Here is a 27180-nt window from a genome sequence, read left to right on the forward strand (position 1 = left end):
TAGGAGGTGTGTGTGCCCTGAAGGTGTCAGTGGACCTACATGTTCTATAGGTAATACTATTTATTGTTTACCTGTCTTCATTTTCGCACTTTAGGATTAACCATTGGTATTGGTAATGACCATTTTATGGACTGACTGTCTTCGTATAGGTCATTTTTGTGGACTGGCTGCCTTTGTATAGGCGTTTTTATGGACTGGCTACCTTCGTATAGGCATTTTTATGGACTGGCTGCCTTTGTATAGTCGTTTTTATGGACTGGCTGCCTTCGTATAGGCGTTTTTATGGACTGGCTGCCTTCGTATAGGCGTTTTTATGGACTGGCTGTCTTCGTATAGGCGTTTTTATGGACTGACTATTTTCGTATACTGTAGAATACTTTATTTTCGCTTGGAATTTATTTTCGCTATTTTCGCTGAAAGGATGATTCCGTGAAAATAAAATCCAGCGAATACACATTTTTTCCTATATTTCTATATAAACTCATCAAAAATCAGTGAAAATATATTCTATACAAAACATCCAAAAAGCCTTTTCAGCGAAAATTAATTCCAGCGAAAATAAAGTATTCCACAGTAGGTCATTTTTGTGGACTGGCTACCTTCGTATAGACGTTTTTATGGACTGGCTGCCTTCGTATGGGCGTCTTTATGGACTGGCTGCCTTCGTATAGGCATTTTTATGGACTGGCTGCCTTCGTATAGGCGTTTTTTATGGACTGGCTGCCTTCGTATAGGCATTTTTATGGACTGGCTGCCTTCGTATGGGCGTTTTTATGGACTAGCTACCTTCGTATAGGCGTTTTTATGGACTGGCTGCCTTCGTATAGGTCATTTTTGTGGACTGGCTGCCTTCGTATAGGCGTTTTTATGGACTGGCTGCCTTCGTATAGGCATTTTTATGGACTGGCTGCCTTCGTATGGGCGTTTTTATGGACTGGCTACCTTCGTATAGGCGTTTTTATGGACTGGCTGCCTTTGTATAGGTCATTTTTGTGGACTGGCTGCCTTCGTATAGGCGTTTTTATGGACTGGCTGCCTTCGTATAGGCATTTTTATGGACTGGCTACCTTTGTATAGGGGTTTTTATGGACTGGCTGCCTTCGTATAGGCATTTTTATGGACTGACTGCCTTCGTATAGGCATTTTTATGGACTGACTACCTTCGTGTGGGCGTTTTTATGGACTGGCTGCCTTCGTATAGGCATTTTTATGGACTGGCTACCTTTGTATACGGGTTTTTATTGACTGGCTGCCTTCATATAGGCGTTTTTATGAACTGGCTGCCTTTGTATAGGCATTTTTATGGACTGACTACCTTCGTATGGGCGTTTTTATGGACTGGCTGCCTTCGTATAGGCATTTTTATGGACTGGCTACCTTCGTATAGGCGTTTTTATGGACTGCTGCCTTCGTATAGTTGTTTTTATGGACTGGCTGCCTTTGTATAGGCATTTTCATGGACTGGCTGTCATGGCAATGCTTTATTGTGGTATTGGCCTTTTATATGGCCTTGCTGTCTTGGTTTAATCCTTCATATGACCCTGCATGCTTGTGGTAATAGCCATTTTGATGGATTGGCTTGTATGTGGTATTGGTCACTTATATGGAGTGCTTGTATTGGCCATTTCATGGACATGCTTGTCTGGGTATTAGCCATGTTTATTGACTGGCTGCATTGCCCATTTTTATGGTCTTCGAGTCTTGTGGTATTTGGCCATTTGGTGGATTGGTTTTGATGTGGTATTGGTCATTTATATTGACTGGTCCTTTTGTCAATTTCTATTGACTGGCAGTCTTGGTATTGGCCATTTTTATTTACTGGCTCTCTTGGTATTTGGCCATTTTGATGGATTGGCTTTGATGTGGTATTGGTCATTTATATTGACTTGTCTTAGTATTAGCCATGTTTATTGACTGATTCCATTGCCCATTTTCATGGCTTTCGAGTCTTGTGGTATTTGGCCATTTGGTGGATTGGTTTTGATGTGGTATTGGTCATTTATATTGACTGGTCCGTTTGTCAATTTCTATTGACTGGCAGTCTTGGTATTGGCCATTTTTATTTACTGGCTCTCTTGGTATTGGCCAATTTTATTTACTGGTTGTCTTGGTATTGGCCATTTTGATGAATTGGCTTTGATGTGGTATTGGTTATTTATATTGACTGGTCCTTTTGTCAATTTCTATTGACTGGCAGTCTTGGTATTGGCCATTTTTATTTACTGGCTCTCTTGGTATTGGCCAATTTTATTTACTGGTTGTCTTGGCATTGGCCATTTTGATGAATTGGCTTTGATGTGGTATTAGTTATTTATATGGTCCTGCTTTCTTGTGGTGTTGGACATTTTTATGCTCTAGCTGTTTTGGTATAGAACTTTTTTATGGACTGGCTGTCTTTATATTGTCTTGTGGTATTGGCCTTTTATATGGCCTTGTGTCTTGGTATTGGAAATGTATGTGTCTTTCGTTCTTGGTATTGACCATTTTTATGGACTGGCTGTCTTGGTATTGACCATTTATTTGGTTGCTGTCTTAGTGTTGGCCATTTTGTTGGATTGTCTTTCCTGTAGTATTGGTCATTTCTATGATCTAGAGAGATTTACTCTGTATTGATGAATATTTCTATTTCCCACTAGATGTGAATGAATGCACTGCTGGCATGATGAGCCCATGTAGTTATCACTGTGTCAATACATTAGGTAGTTTCTACTGTACATGTCCACATAACTTTGTATTAAATGACGACCAAAGGACTTGTAAAGGTATGTACAACATCGGTGATGTCATGTATTAGTGATTAGTTTTTATAGCAGGCATGAGAATATTACTTTCATACATTTTACCTGATCTGGTGGATATCAATTTATTAAATTGTTGATGAAAGCATATTTGATTCAGAATCTGCATGTGGAATACCTTTATTACATATTGTGCAACCCTGGTGTATCACTGTATTTTTGAAAACTGCTAATAAACTTCTCTTATGCATGTTTAAAATCACCTGAAATAATAGCAACTTACATGGTTCCTCATTTTATAATTTAACTTGATCATCTAAGTCTTGATAAATAGACTGAGATGAAACAAATATAACAAAATGCATTTGTATAATACTGTGGAATACTTTATTTTCGCTGGAATTAATTTTCGCTGAAAAGACTTTTTGGGCATTTTGTATGGAATTTATTTTCACTGATTTTTGATGCGTTTAATGTGAAATATAGGAAAAAAAGTATATTCACTGGATTTTATTTTCACGGAATCATCCCTTCAGCGAAAATAGCGAAAATAAATTCCAAGCAAAAATAAAGTATTCTACAGTATGTTAAATATTCCCTGACTTGCTTGGCAAATTCTGTCTAGTTATAGTGTTAACAAATTTTGTTTAAAGTATTTTTTTCTGATTTGATAAGGGAAAGGGAGACAGAAAAAAAGTCATCACACAAAAACATACCTATGGTACATTCCTTGTGCTGAAAAATAGTTGTTATAAAGCACAACAACATTGTGAATTACATGTATCAGTAATTATTTCTACTTCACTGTGTATTCTGGGAGATTTCTTAAACTGCGAATTTGCTTTTTTTCAGGATTATTTGACTGCATTCCACCATGTGAGAATGGTGGTAGTTGTGAGACAGGTAGCTGTGTTTGTACTGAAGGGTTCACCGGTCTGCTCTGTCAACAAGGTATGATAGAATAACCAATGTATACAGGGCTCGAAATTCATGTTGGCTATGAATACAATTGCCTTGATATTCCTGCCTTAGTGTATCTAAATGTCCTTTTTTCATGTGCCTACAATTTCTTTTGTTTTGTCATGTTTGCTAACAATTTTGCAGTAATCCATTTGAAGATGATATCAAAATTGTTTTAAATGATTATTTGTACTATAGGCTTTGTACTAGTTAGTCTGTATAATTGGCTTTATATTGTGATGATATGAAAACTTTGTGCAAATTCACACATTATGTTAATAATTATGATAATATGATCTCTATATTGTGATTAATCGGCAGATGTAGATGAATGTGCTAGGAATCCAACTTTGTGTTCATTCCAGTGTGTCAACACTCATGGTAGCTATCACTGCATATGTCCACATGGCTTTCAACTCACAGTTAATAACACATGTATAGGTAAGACATTATTCTATTCTGTATTACCGGGTAATGTGTTGACACCCAAGGTAGCTATATATGAGTTCTTTCAAAGATAACTACTGTATCAATTGAATACACTCCAAGAACACAAAACTCTGCCATAACTGTAAAGAGCATGTACCTATCTGGCACTGGTGAAGAATCCTTCCAAATATTTCATCTGATCGATTAGGTAATAATTGCTTTTGAGACCATTCTAAAATTGTCATTACCGGTAAAATTTGTCCACATGTTTTTGAATAGTCTGGCAGCAATGAAGAATTCTTCCTCAAATTTCTGTTTTCGTGGCAACCAGATACTGACCTCTTCCAAAATGTTATTGGTTTATTTATTAATTGGTTCTTTCTCCATCTGCTATTCCTTCTGAAAATTTCACAAAAATTTATTCATATATCATTCATGTTTAAGTTATCTAGCAATTAATGCTGAATATCCTCCAAAAAATAACTGTCTTCATAGTAACCAAATCTGGTAAATAATTAGTTAAGGACAAAACTGAAGGAGGAATGCTTGGCATAGTTCTGCATGGTGACCAAATTTCTAATAAGTCTCTTTTACAAACAGAGCAAACACTGTTATGCACATATGTTTTATAAGTAACCAGATCCTGAAACTTTTATCAAGATTTATCAAAAATTATAATATTAATTTTGCCTAAATTGACAATCACTAATAAATAAATCAAAATTCCTTGTAATAGCATGCAATATTAGAGGTTATTGTGATGTTTTCAGTGATATATTGAGCTTAAATATTTTGTCTGGTAGCAACAATATCTTCAATATATTCCTTTTCACTATATAATAATACTTTGATTGTTTTTTTTTCACAGACATAAATGAATGTCTAAATGAAGTTTTAGAGTGTGAATTTGACTGTTTAAATACCATGGGTAACTATCAATGCATTTGTCCACCGGGAGAACAACTTGCATCAGATGGAAAGAGTTGTATAGGTAAGTTCAATGGGAACTGAGAAAAGTGGAAATAACATACTTGATACAAAAATCCTGTCGTATGGGTGAATTTATAAGTTCAAGGACACAATACAAATGACTAACAACTGTTGAAAAGACGATTATCAACACTCAAGTACACAACACTACATAGTCAAGTCAGTAAGAGGTGACTCTGAAGTGAAGTGTTTCAAATTATTTATAATTACTGTGGAATACTTTATTTCCGCTAGAATTAATTTTCGCTGAAAATGCTTTTTGGGCGTTTTGTATGGAATTTATTTTCACTGATTTTTGATGAGTTTAATGTGAAATATAAGAAAAAAAGTATATTCGCTGGATTTTATTTTTACGGAATCATCCTTCCAGCGAAAATATCAAAAATAAATCAGTTTGCTTCACTTTGTTTTGAGGAAGATAATACCATAAACAAATTATACCAGGAATACCACAAGATACTGTAAAGAAATATGACATCAGTATCAGATAGTTTGTATTAAAATATATAGTCTGGACATCAATTTTTAATCTATGGGGAACAAAACTAGGATGCCCAAGAACATTGTCAGCAAAACAGATTATATTAGGAGACAAGGACTTCTCCCCTCTACTAAACCATATAATTATAATTGTTAAAAGAAATATCTAATGTGTAAATTAAAAAAGGAACTACCATGCTTTAATCTCATAAAATCTGACATACGTTACACGCAAAAAATAGAGTTAGAAATTTCAAATAGAAGACATACAATGTCCATTTTCCTGGACAAGTGGGGAGACTTCAATTGTTAATGGGTATTCAGTGTCTATTTTGTATGGGTTATACTAGCTGTGACATTTGTTGTATGTTGACATGCTGAAAAGAATTTCTATTGTATAGAATAAAAGATAGTTAAACCCCCCAAAAAAAAAAATATATATAATCCCAAGACATTTTCTCTTATGTTGATGTTAGCAGATCGTAGATCACTTGTTATACATGTGATAAAAAATATATCTATAAAAATTTCTTGTGATATATATGGAGGAATTATACTAAAATCCAGGTCAGTTTGATTGTTCAAACACAATACACTGTAACCTCATTATAGCAAACTCTTTGTTTGTTATAGAGACATGTTCACTATAATGAAGCATATATACAAATCATATGACATGCAGGGAGACATGCAGAATGTTTACTATTATTATACATCTGTCACCGTAACGACATAAGTTACAGCGTGCAGTAATTTTGCGGTATTTTTTTGCAAATTCCAAATATGGAGTGATTACGTGCGTAAGCTTCTTCTAATAATAAGAACAAACATGGCTGCAATCTGTGTTTGGCCGGACTCCACACAAAGAAGTTCCCTGATTCTGTTCTAAACTTTTTGGATTTCGGCATTCCAATGATGTATCCTAGGAAGGAAAATATATATAATAATAAGGTTATTACAAGAATATCTCAAAGTATGCTCTCAGACAGTACGCCGCGCATCGATCTCCACTGCGCATCGGCCATCGATTCCATTACAAAATGTCTTTAAAAAAAATATTTGTAAACGATTTTAGTACGCCGCGCATCGATCTCCACTACGCATCGGCCATCGGTTCCATTACAAAATGTATTTAAAAAAAAAAAATGTAAACTATTTTAGTGTGTTTAAATTAGTTGAAAATACAAATTTTATTCTTAAATCGACATATAATAAATTCATTTTACACAGAAAAAAAGTTAATTGCCTGCCTACATATGTTTTTTATTGATGTTTGGGTGAATACACACTGTTAGTAAACTTTAGTGTTGGATTATCTTCTAGTTATACCTTGTGTTCCTGCTTGCCTGAATAATGGTACATGTATGACAGGACAATGCACGTGTCATGGGATGTACACAGGACTATACTGTGAGACTGGTGAGTCTTTTATGTGTACTGTGCCAATGTTTCCTTCCATCAGTGTTATAAAATAATCTCTGATGAAAATTATCTATATTTATAATAATATATTCCTAAAGTATAGAATCTCAAACCTATGTCATCAACATGAATACCAAATAACCATCTACCAGTACAACACATAACCCTCATACAAACAAAAAGCTCAATAAAAATATTCAATCTCCACATGAAAACAAGAAACAACTACATTCAATGTCTTGTACAGTCATCAAAATATTTGAAATAATTAAATGTCTATGAGAACAGTTCTTTCTTCTTGTCCTGTTACAGTGAATATCATGTAGGCGTAAATATTTATTATATATAATTATAATAAATCATTTATAAAAGCTCACAATGTGTTACCAAATGGCTTCAATAGCCAATGAACATTTTATTTCAATAAAGTGTGAGTGTTTCCGGGGGGTGGGGTGGGGGGGTGGGGTATGGAAATGTTTTATAACTATTTTCTCTTTTTTTATGAAAAATACGAACTTTCATGCTTTCATGAAATTTGCTATATATGAATATTTATTAATTTCAGCGATTTGTGACCCTGCATGTAAGAATAATGGTGTATGTACACATGGTGTGTGTGAGTGTACTGAGAAATACACTGGACCAGACTGTACCACACCTGGTAAGTAAAATTAAGTTGCCGATCAATTGGGACATTCTACATTTACTCTTTGTATGAAGTTCATCTTAGTTTTCTGTACCTCTATTTTATTTGGCAGTACCTAGGCCTAATTGTAGAAGTCCATGTCTAAATGGTGGTAGATGTGTCAATGGTGTCTGTCAGTGTACTACTCTATTTGAAGGACATGACTGTAATCAACCAAGTAAGTGAAATATGATTTGATATAGTTGATTACTGTGTTCATTCAGCTTCATGGAAATAATTGATTTCATGAGATTCAAGATAATTTCAGAGTAACAGCACATTCTCAAGTTTGACTGATTTGAACAATTCAAAGTTATGTGGGAAATTTGTACACTTCCAGTGTAACTACCAAATGGTAAAAATTAACAGTGTGTTAAACATTACTTTTGCTTATTTATTTGATATTTTCTGTTCACATAGAACCAAGTTGTGATAATGATTGTCAGAATGATGGGATATGTGTTGGTGATATATGTGTATGTACATATGGATATACTGGACCAGATTGTTCAACTGGTATGTATTACAAGGCATGGAAGTGTCCATATAATAATGTCACAGTCACATATCCATATCTTGACAGTTTAACTCAATTTAAAGTCCATCATAATTACATGCACTTTATTATATTATCAATTTTATGTAACATCATCTTTTGATTGTAGTTATAGAGATTCCATGCATTCCATCTTGTGTAAATGGTGGGTATTGTTTAAATGGTGAATGTCAATGTCCTGCTATTTTTACTGGACCAGATTGCTCCATTCCAGGTGTGTACATATTGCTTAGGCACTCAATTTAATTTGTATAATAAAGCTTATCTATCTTAACAAATACATTCTTTCCATGAATATCAGTCTGATGACTTTGGATAGTTGTTATTGAAAAATTCGTAGAATTCTTCAATGATGAAAAAGCTTGTTGATAATACAGATTTGTATCAGATAATTAGTCCCTACTCAGAGAAAGTTTGAAATATTTGTGTACATTAATACTGTTTAATGCAAGCACTGAAAATATTGGTCCCATATGTTTGTCTTTTCAGAACTAGTACTGCAACAGGCATTTGCTGATCTTTTTCAAACTTTACACAAAAACAGTACATAATAGTATACATATGCATGACAAGTTACCTAATAATTCAAACAAAAATGACTGACTGACTGATATTTTGAAGAAAAATACCTCATAATTGGTCCATATTTGGATTTCACATTTCCTAATATAATAATGCCGAAATGCAGAAAGTACCCATATGCAATATGCATATTCACATTACTCTGTAACTTAAGACGTTATGATGACAAATATTTAATATTTGGTATGATTGTTATTAGTTATAGAGATTCCATGCATACCATATTGTGTAAATGGTGGATATTGTCTGAATGGTGAATGTCAATGTCCTGCTACTTTTACTGGACCAGATTGTTCCATTTCAGGTGAGAATATACTGCCTTGGACATTTACTTTAACGCATGTATAATAAAGCTTATCCATCTTAACATATACTGGGTATATTTTTTTCGTAATTATTGATCCAATAAGATTAAATGTTGTTTTGACAGCTACCTATAGTCTGCTGCTAAGATTATTTATTTTCTAGTGCTGAAAATGTGTAGAATTCTTCAATCGTAAAGCTAGTTGTTAAATGCAAATTATTTGTATATTATTTAAATTCAGTATTTGGACACATAAATAGGCAATATATGTTGACATTTCTGCAAGGGATTGCTGTTGATTGCAATGATTTCAGATAATTTATGAATAACATCACATTCTCAAGTTTGAATGATTTGAACAATTCAAAGTTATGTGGGAAATGGCTTCCAGTTTGTATACTGTCCAGTGTAACTACCAAGTGGTGAATAATAACAGTGTGTTAAACATTACTTTTGCTTATTTATTTAATATTTTCTGTTCACATAGTGACTAGTTGTGATGATGATTGTCAGAATGATGGGATATGTGTTGGTGATATATGTGTATGTACATATGGATATACTGGACCAGATTGTTCAACTGGTATGTATTACAAGGCATGGAAGTGTCCATATAATAATGTCACAGTCACATATCCATATCTTGACAGTTTAACTCAATTTAAAGGTCATCATAATTTTTTGGACACAGTTCGTGCATCCGTGCGTGCGTGTAGCCAGACCTATATCTTAGACATGCCTGCACCGATTACATTCAAACTTCACACATACATCATACATAATATTATACATATGCATATCAATTTGTTTCAAGATCTGATTCAAGATAGTTGAATGACAGCCATTTTTGTACTGAAATCAAGCATTTCTGGCATTCTGGAACCGGATCTTGGCTGTTTACAGACGGATTTTTTTCAAACTGTTTTTCAGATCAGATTCAAAATGGCTGACCTGCGGCCATTTTGTTTTAATGAATACGATTCTAGAGCCATATCCTGACAAGCTTTGACTGATTATGTTCAAATTTTACATATACATTATGTCATAGATATAAAGATGTATCCAAAATGGCTGACCAGTGGCCATTTTGTTTTATATATTGCTGTTCCAGTGCAATATCTCTCAATATGGACAAGTACTCGTTTGATGATCAGATGCAAGATGTCAATCATTTTAATGTTAAAAAATCATCACAATCTAGCATCAGCTTCTGGATCCATATCGCTGACATGTTTATGTTCCAACCATATTACTATAAACAAAACTATATATCTTAAATTTGATAACTAACGGGAACTTTGCCATGCGTGACTTGTTGTCATCAATTTTATGTAACATAATCTTTTGATTGTAGTTATAGAGATTCCATGCATTCCATCTTGTGTAAATGGTGGGTATTGTCTAAATGGTAATTGTCAATGTCCTGCTACTTATACTGGACCAGATTGCTCCATTCCAGGTAAGTCCATATTGCATTAAACACTCAAATTAGTTTGTGTAATAAAGTTTGTCAATCTTAACTAGCAGAATACATTTACAGGGATTTTTTTAAACAAGGGAACAGGAGCGCAGCGCCCTCATCATGCCATGGCCATGCTCCCCTTACCCTGGAGAGCAGATCCTCTAGCAACCATAAAATTCTGATTGACCAGGGATCACATGTGGCCCCAGTCCTCAATGTTGACCTGTCTGATAGTAATTTTGGTCCCAAGGAAGCCATAGAATGCTCCATTTTAATTCAGAATTATCAAAACTTTACACTCTGGTAAGGAGAACCGTATCTCCCCCACTTGGTGGCGCCGCTGTATTGCAGTGCTTCCTCTTGCAATTTTTTTCTAGAAAAACCCCTGCAGATGACCCTGTGCAATTCTGCACAATCAGCATATCTTGTAACTTAAAGCATTGTGTTGACAAATATGTAATGATTAGACAAGTATGATTGTTATTAGTTATAGGGATTCCATGCATTCCATCTTGTGTAAATGGTGGATATTGTCTGAATGGTGAATGTCAATGTCCTGCTACTTTTACTGGACCAGATTGCTCCATTCCAGGTGTGTACATATTGCTTAGGCACTCAATTTAATTTGTATAATAAAGCTTATCTATCTTAACAAATACATTCTTTCCATGAATATCAGTCTGATGACTTTGGATAGTTGTTATTGAAAAATTCATAGAATTCTTCAATGATGAAAAAGCTTGTTGATAATACAGATTTGTATCAGATAATTAGTCCCTACTCAGAGAAAGTTTGAAATATTTGTGTACATTAATACTGTTTAATGCAAGCACTGAAAATATTGGTCCCATATGTTTATCTTTTCAGAACTAGTACTGCAACAGGCATTTGCTGATCTTTTTCAAACTTTACACAAAAACAGTACATAATAGTATACATATGCATGACAAGTTACCTAATAATTCAAACAAAAATGACTGACTGACTGATATTTTGAAGAAAAATACCTCATAATTGGTCCATATTTGGATTTCACATTTCCTAATATAATAATGCCAAAATGCAGAAAGTACCCATATGCAATATGCATATTCACATTACTCTGTAACTTAAGACGTTAGGATGACAAATATTTAATATTTGGTATGATTGTTATTAGTTATAGGGATTCCATGCATTCCATCTTGTGTAAATGGTGGATATTGTCTGAATGGTAATTGTCAATGTCCTGCTACTTTTACTGGACCAGATTGCTCCATTCCAGGTAAATACACACTGAATTTATTATGAGAATTTTGCAAAGTCTGCACAAACACGTCCGCAGTTGAAAACCATTACAGCTGTTCATAATGCATCAAGGGATCATGAAATAAACTGTATCTAATCTGCAGTGGAAATGTGAACAGCATGATTATTCCATTTAAGATCAATTTACTACGTTCTTTTAGATATCACAATAATACTTACTGACTTACTAAAGGTTAGTGGCCAATCTCCCAAAAATAACATATTAAACAAACAAAGAACTTTTTTGAGGTAAAAGTTCAGAGAATGTAACATTTTGACTATACATGTACATTATCAAGTAACACTTAAATATTATTGCCAACAGTGAGTGATACTTTGGTTAAAAAATAACATGGTATTTGGGTATATCATGAGTTTTAATTTATCTCAACTTTTATTTCAGTTGTTCAGCATATTTATTTATTCAGACACGTCATTATCATATCAGGTTTTTTTCTCCACTAAGAATTATTTTTTTAAAGAGAAATTGTTTGAAAAAAAAAAAAACAGTACAGAAAAAACATATTTTTGGAACACTTTGCATAGGAGTCCATGAAAATGTATTATTTCATTAAAATAAATAGTATTAATCAGTATTCCCTAATAAATAGGGACAACTACAAGTATCTGTAGAAACAAATGGTAAATAACCCTAAAATCACCATTTTTGTGCAAAAACTAGTTTGGTGAGCATACACATTTATCTCTATTGCAAAATTCAGGAAAACTAATATTTTGTTTTTTTGCTAGCCAACTGTACCTTAAAGTTATATTAGTATCATCTCAGATACAAATGTATCTATATATTTCTCCATTTCTTTATGGTAGAAGACAATTGTTTCCCACCCTGTGTGAATGGTGGAATCTGTTTCAATAACAACTGCTTGTGTGGTAATGATTTCAGTGGTTTCGATTGCTCAGTTGGTAGGTATACCTAAATTACCTTCTAATTTAGTAAATTAGTAAATAAGTAAATATTAGCCCATCAAACTTAAACTAGATTGTCTCGAATTGATCAATGAACATTTGTATGTATATTCTGTAATGTGCATGGTTAGGCCAAAATAAACAAATTGTTGATTCTCGCCATCTCGTATGTTGGTTTTCTACTTTGCATAAACATGAATTGCGCCACCTATGAAAGGATGAGGAAATGTTTATTTTCTGCTTCAGAGGATGCAAATCAACTTTTAATACATGTATTCACAATATATGCATTGAACATTAACTTGGATTGTCAAAAAATCCTTTGAAACAAACAATACAAATATTTCCTCATTTTACACTATGTGGCACACTTTCCACAACAAAATATGAGGTGCAGGTTTCAAACTGAAGTGCATGATAACAGGAAACAAAACATTTTTTTTTACCTTAAATTCACTATGTTCAATTACATGTACCCACCATAGACTCTGGTCAGTCAAAATGACTATTTTGAACTGTAGGCATTAATCAGCAATTCTGCCAATGACGGAGAGAGAAATCTAGGTCAGGGGAAGCCCCATGACCTCATAGATTTTCTTCCACGTCACAAACCACGTGGCCGAGGCAAGTCGGGTGACGCCATCTTGCCTTATGATCACTTCTGGCCTTTTCTTCGTAAATGAGGACTAAGCCAATCGCTACAGAAAAGTGGGGTGGTCGGGAGAGACCTAGAGTCTATGGTGGGTATGAACTATATGAATAGGCGGGTTGACAATCGTCTTCCTAAATTCACTACGTTCAGTTACCCACTATAGACTACGATCATTTTTTTCTCCAAATCGAGTGGGCATCATAGCAAAAACACTGCGTTTCAGTCTCCAGTTTTTCAAATGAGTATTCTGAAGAAGCTGTGAACCTTAGGTAACAGTAGACGTAGTGGCTGGTAGGATAAGTTTTTTCTATTTTTGTGGCCCATATCAGTTGACCCAACTGTAAATTCGTTTCACTCATGCATGCCTTGTTCATTTTACTAGTGTGGTTTTCAAAATGGACAGGAAGAAAGGGAGCAGTCCATAGGTTGTTCCCCAAGAACGGATTCGGTCGTGCTACAATTGCCTTCAGAGCTCCCGGGTTGGTACCCCCATAGCAAACGTCATCTGGGATTCAGAGGTCTGGGTCTTTATTTCAGGAACGTGTGCATGTTGTCGAGACTGATCGCGTTGAATGCACATTCAGTTTGAGCTAAAGTCCTCCCTTTTGTCTACCGGTACCTTGGTACTGTGTCGACAAGTGGGAGGTCCGACAGCAGTGGATCCGTGGTTTCTTGACCTCCCCCCGCTGATTGGTTGACATCCTCGCAGTCTGCTAATGCAGATGTAGGTTTGCCAGATCGTGCGGGCAACAACGAGGCTGTGCCCTGGAGCTTGTTGCTTCTATGGGGCCTGTTGCGGTTCCCTTTGTTGATTCCTCCTCACAACATGTTTCAGGCATTGGTTGAAGGCCTGCTGGGACAAATTGCGTCGCTTGCAGATCCGGTAGATCAAATGCAGGTTGCCTCCACTGCAGTTGCCTTTTGTTCGGCAAGCAAGAAGATTCACGATATTTGCGTTCTTGGGATGCTTCTTCCTGGTATCCCCCCGATCCCAGTGGTCAGGCCTCCAATTTCGGAGGGTACCAAGCAGGGCAGGACATTGGTTTTTTATCCACTGCACTCTGCTGACACTCCCAGAGAGAACTGGCCTGGCCATCAGAGGTGTCTCGGACACGCCCTTGCTCACTTTTTTTGAAAAGTGAAGTGGGGTTAGGCGATATCTGATTTGGCAGGAGCAATCTTGGGTGGCCCCTCAGAGTCTGTTCTTCGTAACGACTCTGTGATCCACGCTGTGGGGGTGATGTAGGGAACATAGATCCTAGTGATCCGATCTTCTACCCCCCACCCTCAATTCTGAAGAAGTCACTCTCGGTAGTGCTGTCACTTCCGGGATCCAGACAGTGTGATACAAAGCAACACCGACTACATGACTCTCCTGGTCCGGTCCAGTGCTGGACTCAGTGGGAACGTACAGACGGTGTTGGTCCCCTGCGGAATAGAGGCCTATGTCTTTGGGTGGGGCAATTTTTCCACTGGACTAAGTGCTACCCTTTTGATGTGGTGTTTGATACTGGAGCCAGCTGAGTCTGGAGCCGACCCCGGTACCACTATTTTTAGTTCGGTGGGACGGGCAAAGGGGGATGGCCACGTTCATGTAATCTTTCAGCAGTTCAGTTGGAAACAATCCACGCCCTGAGATCCAGCACTGTGAAGTCTTAAAGACGAAGTCTTAACCAGCAGACACAGTTGTTGGTGGGACACCACCAGGTTAAGCGGGATATTCCGCAGTGTCACCTGGCTCTTTTGGCAGGGGCTGCCTCTGTACAGCGGGATGCTGTTTTGGCTGTTTTCACCGACGAACTGAGTCACATGGTGCGTCACCCCAAGGAAAGGACCCCAAGCTGAAAAAACATAATGACCAAAGCCAGCACCCACTGGCCAGAAGTAGCCAGGAGGCAAGCGTCCCGGCTCTTCGAAGGGAGGGAAGTGTGGCGGCACTCCACCCAGAAAGGTGGTCGCCCACCCAACTCGCAGGGGAAGCAAGTTTGATGCTTTCGCCTGACAAGGGAGATGGGAATTTGTACGCCGGGAGTCTGAACCTATCAACTCCTACAGGCATTGCGGGGTCTCAGCTCGGCGGAGGGGAGATCACTCCTGAAGTAGAACCGCCAAATCCACATATCTCTGTCGCACACAGATTGCACATAGCCGACCCCTGGACTTTCAAGGTGGTGATACACAGTTACAAGATCCCGCTGCGATTTCCACCTCCTCTGTCAACAGCCCTCCCATTGGGGGTGCTGCCAGGGGATCCCCGCAAAGCAGAAGCAATCCGACAGAGTTTGCTTACAAAGGGCGCTATATACAGGATAGAGGACCCGGCCATAAGTCCGGACTTCTACCCGCAAGTGTTGGTGGTTCCAAATACTACAGGTGGCTGCGTCCAGTTCTGGACTTAATCAGACTAAATCAGTATGGTGCTTCCTGGAAACACCGAGCACCGTTTTACTCTCTGTGCTTTTTTTCTACTGGTTAGCCTCGCTAGACTTGAGCGATGCTTACTGGCACATACCGATGCACCCTGCAGGTCAGCAACTTCTTCGATTCACCCATTTGGGCCAAAAAGTTTAGTATGTGGTGCTGAAACAGGTTGTGCTGCACTGGGCATTGGTACACATCAATCCGTACCTAGATGACTGGTTGCTACACAACCAAAACAAGGGGCTGTTAGCAAGCAAGTAAGGCTAACACAGGATTTACTACACCAGTTGGGCTTCCTAGTAAATCAAGAAAAGACCCATCCACACCCAACACAGCGTTTGGGTTTCTGGGCATGGAGTTCGACACGGAGGCGGGCTTGGTACGATCATCAGAGGCTCGTTGCCTAGCACTAAGCGGCCTAGCCGATTGTCTAGTCAAAGTTCCCTCTGTGTCTCTCCAAGAACTGATGCGTAACATTGGAATGATGACCTCAGTTTGCAGGGTTTCCCAAGCCGTGTTTATAGGCAGCCCCCTGGTACAGTTCACTTTGTTGCAGCACCGTATCACCTAACTCTCTCGGACCAAGCGAGTGATGCCTTGCCATGGTGGAAAACAATTTCCAACCTCAGGCAGGGGGCTTGCAACAGTTATGACTCTGATAACAGATGCCTCCTTCACAGGTTGGGGAGTGCATCTATTGGGTGAACAAGCCCAAGGAATGTGGCCCCTGCATATCAATTGGGGATAGCCTCCAGACTGTTTCGGCAGTGGCACTGTCCAAGGTTAGACCTATTCACCACACCCCGGAATGCCAAGCTCCTGATGTACGTGACACTCCTGCTAACTCCAAGAGCCTGGGCCAGCGACACTTTGTCCATCCTGTAGGTCCACATGGACGTGTACGCCTTTCTTTCCTTCCCGCTATTCACTGGATACTGGAGAAACTTTGACGCCTGGCTTCCACTACTGTTGGAAATGGTAGTCGAAACACCAGTTTCCTGAGCACTGCTGATGAGCCCAGCGGTGTACCACGTACAAGCATTAAGGCTCTCAGTTAACTCGCTCAGGTTTATCTGAGCGAGCTGCCAACGTCCTGGCCAGGGCAAATATGGATACCACCAGCACAGCCAACGTCTCAAAATGGCGGGCGTACGTGGATGGCTGTAGTGGAAGGGAAATTGATCCATACCATCCCTCTGTTGGCCAGGTACCTGTAGCTGATCGTTTTGTCCATTTATCTGATGAGTTGACAGCCTTGTCACCAATCCAGTGATTGCTGGCTATAGGCCAGCCTTGTCACCCATCCTCAAGAATTCTTTGGGGACAAGACTAGCCTATTGTCCTATTATTATGAGACTGTTTACTGCTTTCCATCAGAAGCCTAGACCTCAAACAAGGGAACTGCCCAATTGGGATTTTCGGTTGTATTGTCAGCTTTAAGCAGACCACCCTTGGATCCTCTGGGATCAGCACCACTGTAATATTTGATGTGGAAAACAGTCTTCCTTCTAGCTCTTGCCTCTGGTAGGCGTTGTTCTGAGCAGGGCCTTGTCCTTCTTGGATGGTTGTGCTGCCATTATGGACAATCAAGCTTTGCTGTGCAAGGCACAAATCAGGTTTCTCAACAAGTACCAAATCCCAGGACACGATCCTTAGCCAATCGTCATCCTGCGTCTGGCCAACATTGTCGGCTCGAGGATCAAGAGAAGTTGCTTCTTGGCCCAGTTCGAGTGTTGAGTTACTACAAGAACCGTACTAGGGAGTCAAGGCATGGCAGCAAGCACATGTGTTATGGCCAGGGTAAGCAGGACAGACCAGCCTCCCCGACTTCCATTTCCAGGTGGATCACTGCGACAGTGTGTAAGGTTTATGACCATCTGGCATCTTTGACACAGTGTCTACAGAGACACCAAGTACAAGCGCATGAGGTTTGTGCGATCACTAACTCATTCGCTCTTGCATAAAGTGCTCCCTGCCTTAAAGTGGGTCCCGTCGTAGTGGGTCAGACTTTGGTTTCTGACCCAGCCCGGACGACTGCAGGGATCCCTGCACATAGGCGATAGAGTAGTCTCTGCTACAGATTTGTGCAGAGAAGTTTCTTTCATCAGCACTCCTTGGACGTGTCTAGGTCTCGCTTTCGGCCTATGCCCTCATGCAGAACTGTTTCGGCCCCTTTTTCGTTGGAATGCTAGTCACCGAAGAATCTGGGTCCAGGTCTAGCGTCCTTGGGCATGCCGCCCCTGTCACCTACCCAGCAGTTGCTTTGTTATGGGGACGACATTGGCAAGGTAAGATTCCGTTGGTCATTGGTCTTAACTAGGTGGTAGTCATAAGTAGGGAATATTGTCCTGGGCTCTGACACCCTTTATTAGTCCCCGTTTTAGGCGCAGGGAGTATAGTTTCTTATTTCCGGTTTCTGTCTGTGACGTCTCTAACATTTTCTCGGAAATTTTGTAGTAGTAGTAGATATCGATGAAACTTGGCAGGTTGATGAATAAGTCTTTGCCGTATATGCACATAATTTTTTTTTCCAGATCTAAAAATCCTAAGTGAGTCTTTTTCATGATTTTCATCAAAAATTACCTCTCCCAACAACCACTGAGAGAACAACTGAGCATGCTCAGAATAAATAATTAGCTTAGATTGTAATGCTAGGGTTTTCAGTGATGTCACGACCTGGTCACGACCTGGTCATGACCTTGATCTGAATCAGTGACAGATGGGTTGTACCATTACCAATCTCTTTGGATACTGTAGAGGGGTGTCAGGGCTACATTTTGAGGGGAATTATAGTGATGATACTGAAACAAGTCCTGGTAATATACAAAGACCTTAATTAACAAAGGAGTCAAGTTGTTATTAAAGGTACATCAAGGTTTACTCAAATTTATGAATGCAGTTTCTTGAGCATGTATGTATGAGACATAGTTTTGTTGCACTTGTGTACTCTGAGATTTTCGAACTCGGGTCAATGGACGTTTTCAGTTATCAGTACAATAGATTAAGGGAAATCACTTTATGATGAGCTGTACCCACATAGAGTACATATTAATTCAACTGTTTGCAGATGTTCCATGTATTATTTTAACATGAGTATTTTATAATTATATGACAGGGACTGTGACATTCATGTCTTGTTGTTTCTGTTTTTGCTCAGAAACGCACCATCTCTCTGCGTCTGACTGACCGGAGTCTATGGTGGGTAATTAAACATAGTGAATTTAGACAGAGGGTTTTCAACCCGCCTATTCACATAGTTCATACCCACCATAGACTCAAGGTCCCTCCCAACCACCCCACTTTTCTGTAGCGATTGGCTTAGTTCTTGTTTGAAGAGAATAAAAAAGAAGTGATCATGATGGCGTCGCATGCCTTGCCTCGGTTACATGGTTCATGATGTGGAAGAAAATCTATGAGGTCATGGGGCTTCCCCGACCTAGATTTCTCTCCTTCGTTGCCTGAATCGCAGATTAATGCTTACAATACAAAATTGTCATTTTGACTGACCGGAGTCTATGGTGGGTATGAACTATTTGAATAGGTGAGTTGAAAACCCTCTGCCTAATTTAATGATACGTGTTTTGAAAGATGATTAATTATAATAATGTTTTTTCCTTGCTTTTAGTTGATAATCCTGTGTGTATTCCTGAGTGCTTAAATGACGGAATATGCATTAATGGAGTATGTGCATGTCCTGGAGGATTCACAGGAATAAATTGTGGGGACACTGGTAAGTGTGTGCATAATCTGGTTTGTGCATAATCTGACTGTAGTGGGTGGGGTGGGTGTTCACAGGAATAGATTATGGGGACAATGGTAAGTGTGTGTATATTTTGGCTGGAGTACGTGGGAGTGGGATGGGGTTGGTGGTCACATGAATAGATTGTGGGAACGCTGAAAGTGTGTGCATTTGCTGGCTGAAGTGAGTTGGGTGGGGTTGGTGTTCACAGGAATAGATTGTTGGGGCTCTGGTAAGTGTGTGCATTTCCTGGCTTGAGTGAGGTGGGTTTCGTTTTCACAGAAATAGATTATGGGGGCACTGGTAAGTGTGTGTATTTTTTGGCTGGAGTGTTCTATGTTCGCCAATATTATATAGAAGACAGGATGGCTTGATTGTGATTAACTAACCTGGACAGTATTTATTTCATGTAGGCAGCCATGATGAGAAGAACAATGCATCATGGGTATATTTGTAGACTAGCCTATTGGAGGCGCTGTATACATAATAAGGCCAGGATATAACATCCCTTCTTGTTTTAAGCAAAAGTATCATTCAAATAGTTCTTACAATGTATCGAAGATATCTCTGAAGAATGTTAATATCAATGGTATTTGAAAATAATGAAAAGTTCAACTCGATGATATGGCAATATATGTCCTTAATATGGTTGAATTGGACTTAGTAATCACAATTTTAACAATGAATTCAATGAACTTGAATAAGTAACTAATTAATATTAACACTCAAGTGAAACTGTAAAAGTTAACAAGGTTTAGTTCGAAGATTATTTAGAAACAAAGTCTTTGAATCGTGATGGCATCTGTATATTACTCCTAGATCTTGTTGATTTAGATGGTTTCCTATTAGGCATTGACTGTTGAGTGGTTTTATCTGCAAGCGATGCTTGTTTACAGTCTAATGGTGTTGATATTTGTTTCTTAGGCGCCAGGTTAACATTTGACTGCTGTGGGCGTATGTGGACTCTGTTACTGCGAAACTGGCTTCCCGTCTCTGTCTCTACCTCATATGACCTTAGTGTGTTAGCTGTGTTTATTATCTTTGCTGGAGACCATGTCTTATTGATGGGACTCTGGACATGAACTTGTTGCCCGACGAACAGCTCAGGCAGTTGTCTGGCATGCTGATTGTAGTGGTGGGTTTGTATTTCTTGTTGTGAGGTGAGATAGTGGCGTATATCTTCCTGATTTCGTGGTGGATGGATTTTATTTGGTAATGTAGTTTTGTAGATTCTGCCGTTCAGTAATTTTGCAGGTGAGGGTATATTGGATTTTAGTGGTGTAGTGCGTAGTGATAATAAAGCTAAGTTTGGATCATCTCCTGAGTCTTTACATTTGTTGAGTATTTTCTCCACTGTTTGGATGTGGCGCTCAATGAATCCATGGCCCTTTGGGTAGTATGGTGAAGAGGTTATAATTTCAAAACCATACTGATTAGCTAGATTTCTAAAGTCTCTTGACATGAATTGTGAACCGTTGTCACAGATAAAGGATTCTGGTATGCCTTGTTCTGCAAATAATACCTTAGTTAGTCGGATTATTGTACTTGCTCGAAGGTCTTCTAGTTTTCGTATGAATGGGGATTTTGAGTAGTAGTCTGCGATAATGAGATAACAAGTGTTATTGGTGTAGAATAAATCAGCTCCAACAGTGTGCCATGGCCTTGGTGGGGCTTCTGTAGGAATTATTGGCTCTTTCTGCTGCGAGTTGTGAAATTTCTGGCACAAGGTGCAATTTGCGACAAGTTTGTCTATGTCCTTGTAGATACCTGGCCAGTAGACGCTGGATTTTGCTCTCAGTTTGCATTTCTCCATTCCAAGATGACCTTTGTGTATTTGTTGTAAGATGTCATCTCTCAATGTTGTGGGAATGAGTATTCTGCTATCTGTCAGAACTGTGCCATCCTCAATGGATATGTCGTCACGTACTGACCAGTATGGTCGTAGAACTGATTGTACTTTCTTGATGCTGTCTGGCCAACCTTGTATGATTTGTTGTATCAATAACTGAAGGGTTGGGTCTTTGCTTGTTTCTTCTCGGATCATTGATAGCTTTACTGGTGTGATGCTTACCAGGTGGTGAATCTTCACTTCCATATCTGGGATTTCAATTGTTTCCTGGGGTGACAAACGCGATAGCTCATCAGCCAGAAGCATTTGTTTTCTGGGTTTATATCTGATGTCAAAATCATATGGTTGTAAGCGTAGTAACATTCGCTGTAGTCGTGGTGGTGATTTGGTTAAGTTTTTCTTGTGAATCTGCTCAAGTGGACGGTGATCACTCTTGACACAGAAGGGTCGCCCGTATAGATAGGTGTGAAACTTTTCACATCCATATACTACAGCAAGTAGTTCGTATTCGATATTTGTGTATCGTGTTTCGGCTGGTGTCAGTGCTTTAGATGCGAAGGCGATTGGTCTGTTGTCTTGTAGTAGTACTGCTCCTATGCCCTTGGATGAAGCGTCAACTTCAAGAATGACTGGTTTCTTTTGGTTATAGTAGGCGAGTGTTGTCTCTGCACTGATAAGGCTCTTTATTTTGTCGAAACTCTTTGTGTGTGTTGGCGTCCAAACGAATTCTGAGTTGTCTTTGATGAGTTCTCTCAGTGATGCTGTGTGGTCTGACAGCTTGGGTATAAATGGACCCATGTATGTTACAAGACCAAGAAATGTTCGCAGTTCTTTCTTGTCATTTGGGGGCTGCATCATTTCTATGGCTCTGACTTTGTCTGGACTTGGTTTAACTCCTTCAGCGGTGTATAGCATACCATTGAAATTGCATTCTCTGCTTTTTATGTGACATTTATCTCTGTTTAGTTTTATGCCTGCTCGTCTGGTGTCTTCCATAGCTTCATGTAGATGTAAGTCATGGTCTGTTTCATTTGAACCGTATACTTTATGTCATCTGCTATGCCTATGGCTCCTTTGCAGTTGCGATATGCTTCGTCAACTTTGAACTGGAAAACGTCTTGACTCATGCGGAATCCAAATGGCATTTGTAGGAATCTGTACCGACCAAATGGAGTGTTGAATGTTGTTAGTACTGATGACTCTTCATCTAGTTTAACATTCCAATATCCGTTCCGGGCATCGAGTTTACTGAACACTTTTGCACCAGTCAGCTTATGTGTGATTGGTGTTGGTGTAGGGTGGTGTTCCCGCTTGATTGCAGTGTTCAAGTCTTTGGGATCCAAGCACAGTCGTAATCTGCCATTTTCTTTCTCTCGAATGACAAGCGAGTTGACCCAATCAGTAGGTAATTATATTTTTGTTTTCCATCTCAGTTAGTTCTGTTTTGAGTCTGTCTCTGAGCTCTATTGGTATTCGACGAGCTGCATGTACTACAGGTGGTACTTTTGGGTCTAAAGTGATGTGGTAGGTATAGTTTTCAAAACATCCGACTGCATCATCAAAGCAGTCTGGATACATCTGTAGTAGATGTTCCTTGTCTCGTATCGGTGGACGATCTTTCAGAGGCATGTCGCTATCAATGTAGTTGGGGCTCTTCTGTTCCGTTTGATGTGCAGTCTGTTTTGCTGCATTTGTTGTATGTTTACTTTCTATAGCACAATGTAATGAAATTAGGTTAAGTGCTCTGTGTGCTTTTAGGCCTAGGATGGCAGGACCTGTTGCATCTGTCACATAGAAAATACAGTTAATTTTCCTTCCTCTGTGTTGACAAGGGAATGTTATTGTTCCCAACTGTTTGATTCGTGATCCTCCATATGCTGATAGAATCATGTTTGTTCCTTGTAATGCGTTTGGTTTGGGGTTGCCTTTACTATCCATTTTATCTGGAAAGATAATACGAAATAGACGCAATGGGAGTACGTTGCTCTGGGCACCTGTTTCAACCTTGCATTTTAGGTTTATTTTCTGTGTCAGTTCAGCACGTTCAATTTGCAGTATTGTATACACTTCCTCTCGGTTGTCATTTGCATGAATAGTTCCTATTGTCAGGGTTTCTTCTTCTGTCATATCTGTGTTGTACCCCACATCATGTATCTGCTGTCTATTACGGCGTTGTGTTGGTGGACGATTTTGTATTTTCTTTGATGATTTGCATACTGATTGCCAGTGGTTCATTTTTCCACACCTGTGACACTGAGATCCATACGCAGGACAATTTTTTCGTGCAGAAATGTCATGCGTTTTCCCACAATTGTTACATATTTTTGTCTGTTGTTGTGGCTTGTAGCTTTGTGGCTTGCTATACTTTTTGATTGTATTCACAGATTTATTTGGTGAGGAATAGTCCTGGTTACTTGCAAGCAATCGCATTTGTTTGTTTGTTGCCTCAAAACTGCGGGCTACATCTATCGCATCTTTGAGTGTAAGCTTCTCATCTCGCCCAATCAATTTTTTTTGAACATCCGAGTGACATGAACCCCATATTAGTTGATCTACTAACCTTTCTTCCATGTCTTTGTCAGATTCGAATTTGCATTTGGCTGCAACATTCTTTAATTTTGACATGAAGTTGTCCACTGTTTCTTCTGGTTCTTGTCTCATGTCCTGAAACTGGTACCTATGTATGCGGTGGTTAGCCTTGGGTTCAAGATGCTGCACAAATTTTTCCAAAATTTTGTCAGGCTTCTTCCTGTCATCTGCATCATCAAAATTCCAGCTGTTATACATATCAAGGCCTTTCTCTCCTGCCCATAACAATAGATAGCTAGCCTTTTCTTCATCAGTGGCATTCTTCAGTGCACTTTTGAATGTTAATTCGCATTTTTGTCGGAATCGAGCAAAGGCTATCACTATATCGGGTGCTTCCCAGTCCATCTGAGGTGCTGGCAATGGAGCTTGTAGCGTCATCTTTATGGCTTCCCAATTGACAGTTGTTTGACTTAAAAATCGTTAATAATATATTGTTGAGAGTCTTAACATATCAATACTAAGAATTCTAGATTTCATCTATTCTACTAAATTTACTCCCAAATTATTTATTCCAGTCTTACAATACAGTAGGATGTGAGTTAGAATTTATAAATGGCAGTCCTATAGGAAATGCATGTCTTTTACAGTTCCTATAGGACAGCTCTATATGGGTTGTATAGGTCCAATAGCATTCCTATAGGTCATCTGTGCATGGATGTCCATGATCTTTCCAAACAAGAATGATAGAGATAAATGTAGTTAACATTTTTATATTAGAGAAAATGTGTCATTCGTGTTTGCTAATGAATTGAGAAATGTAATTGATGACATTCTGTTTCTATTTTCTGATAGAGATACCATGCATGCCAAGTTGTGAAAATGATGGAATTTGTCATCTTGGAAAATGTAGATGTCAACCTGGTTACATTGGTGATACATGTTCAGAGGGTAGGTAGTTATAGCGTAGTTATGGTATTTATGTTCCCATGGTAACGTAACCAACAAAATCATCACTTGCTGCCATGACACATTAACCCTTTGAACACCAAAATCAACTTTTGTCACCATTCACAAAATAGTTCTATATACCATATGTGCTTTTTAATTAGGCAATTTGCATATCATTAACCATTTGAGCACCAAAGTCAACTTTTGCCACCATTAACAAAATAGTTCTATATACCGTCTGTGCATATTAATTAGGTAATTTGCATATCATTAACCCTTTGAGCACCAAAGCCAACTTTTGTCACCATTCACAAAATAGTTCTATATACCATATGTGCATATTAATTAGGTAATTTGCATATCATTAACCCTCTGAGCACCAAAGTCAACTTTTGTCACCATTCACAAAATAGTTCTATATACCATATGTGCATATTAATTAAGTAATTTGCATATCATTAACCCTTTGAACACCAAAGTCAACTTTTACCATTATTTACAAAATAGTTTTATATACCATATGTGCATATTAATTCGGTAATTTGCATATCATTAACTATTTGAACACCAAAGACAACTTTTGTCACCATTCACAAAATAGTTCTATATACCATATGTGCATATCAATTAGGTAATTTGTACATCATTAACCATTTGATCACCAAAGTTAATTTTTGTCACCATTCACAAAATAGTTCTATATACCATATGTGCATATTAATTAGGTAAGTTGCATATCATTAACCATTTGATCACTAAAGTTAATTGTTGTCACCATTCACAAAATAGTTCTATATACCATATGTGCATATTAATTAGGTAAGTTGCATATCATTAACCATTTGATCACTAAAGTTAATATTTGTCACCATTCACAAAATAGTTCTATATACCATATGTGCATATTAATTAGGTAATTTGCATACCATTAACCATTTGATCACCAAAGTTAATTTTTGTCACCATTCACAAAATAGTTCTATATACCATATGTGCATATTAATTAGGTAAGTTGCATATCATTAACCATTTGATCACTAAAGTTAATTGTTGTCACCATTCACAAAATAGTTCTATATACCATATGTGCATATCAATTAGGTAATTTGCATATCATTAACTATTTGAACACCAAAGACAACTTTTGTCACCATTCACAAAATAGTTCTATATACCATATGTGCATATTAATTCGGTAATTTGCATATAATTAACCATTTGAGCACCAAAGACAACTTTTGTCACCATTCACAAAATAGTTCTATATACCATATGTGCATATTATTTAGGTAATTTGCATACCATTAACCATTTGATCACCAAAGTTAATGTTTGTCACCATTCACAAAATAGTTCTATATAATATATGTGCATATTAATTAGGTAATTTGCATACCATTAACCATTTGATCACCAAAGTTAATTTTTGTCACCATTCACAAAATAGTTCTATATACCACATGTGCATATTATTTAGGTAAGTTGCATATCATTAACTATTTGAACACCAAAGTTAATGTTTGTCACCATTCACAAAATAGTTCTATATACCATATGTGCATATTAATTCGGTAATTTGCATATCATTAACCATTTGAGCACCAAAGACAACTTTTGTCACCATTCACAAAATAGTTCTATATACCATATGTGCATATTATTTAGGTAATTTGCATACCATTAATCATTTGATCACCAAAGTTAATGTTTGTCACCATTCACAAAATAGTTCTATATAATATATGTGCATATTAATTAGGTAATTTGCATACCATTAACCATTTGATCACCAAAGTTAATTTTTGTCACCATTCACAAAATAGTTCTATATACCACATGTGCATATCAATTAGGTAATTTGCATATCATTAACTATTTGATCACCAAAGACAACTTTTGTCACCATTCACAAAATAGTTCTATATACCATATGTGGATATTAATTAGGTAATTTGCATACCATTAACCATTTGATCACCAAAGTTATTTTTTGTCACCATTCACAAAATAGTTCTATATACCATATGTGCATATCAATTAGGTAATTTGCATATCATTAACTATTTGAACACCAAAGTTAATGTTTGTCACCATTCACAAAATAGTTCTATATACTATATGTGCATATTAATTAGGTAATTTGCATATCATTAACCATTTGAGCACCAAAGTTAACTTTTGTCACCATTCACAAAATTGTTCTATATGCCATATGTGCAT

General features: G+C 37.9%; 1 protein-coding gene across 1 annotated transcript in view; it reads left to right on the forward strand.

Moving 5' to 3' along the window:
• LOC100329037 (kielin130 protein) overlaps nt 1-27180 on the forward strand; it is a 138295-nt gene continuing 111115 nt past the window's right edge. Inside the window, exons 1-18 of the mRNA XM_085498999.1 lie at nt 1-50; nt 2637-2762; nt 3591-3689; nt 4020-4139; nt 4996-5118; nt 6921-7016; nt 7585-7680; nt 7778-7882; nt 8125-8220; nt 8370-8474; nt 9042-9146; nt 9634-9729; nt 10501-10605; nt 11102-11200; nt 11768-11872; nt 12724-12819; nt 19521-19625; nt 24865-24960. Of these exons, the coding sequence (XP_085355125.1) occupies nt 2660-2762; nt 3591-3689; nt 4020-4139; nt 4996-5118; nt 6921-7016; nt 7585-7680; nt 7778-7882; nt 8125-8220; nt 8370-8474; nt 9042-9146; nt 9634-9729; nt 10501-10605; nt 11102-11200; nt 11768-11872; nt 12724-12819; nt 19521-19625; nt 24865-24960 (1750 nt within the window). The 5' untranslated portion in view covers nt 1-50; nt 2637-2659. The remainder of the gene's footprint in view (nt 51-2636; nt 2763-3590; nt 3690-4019; nt 4140-4995; nt 5119-6920; nt 7017-7584; nt 7681-7777; nt 7883-8124; nt 8221-8369; nt 8475-9041; nt 9147-9633; nt 9730-10500; nt 10606-11101; nt 11201-11767; nt 11873-12723; nt 12820-19520; nt 19626-24864; nt 24961-27180) is intronic.

The sequence above is a fragment of the Saccoglossus kowalevskii genome, chromosome 5 (assembly GCF_978046115.1).
Source record: "Saccoglossus kowalevskii chromosome 5, keSacKowa6.1, whole genome shotgun sequence".
Taxonomy (NCBI): Eukaryota; Metazoa; Hemichordata; class Enteropneusta; family Harrimaniidae; genus Saccoglossus; species Saccoglossus kowalevskii.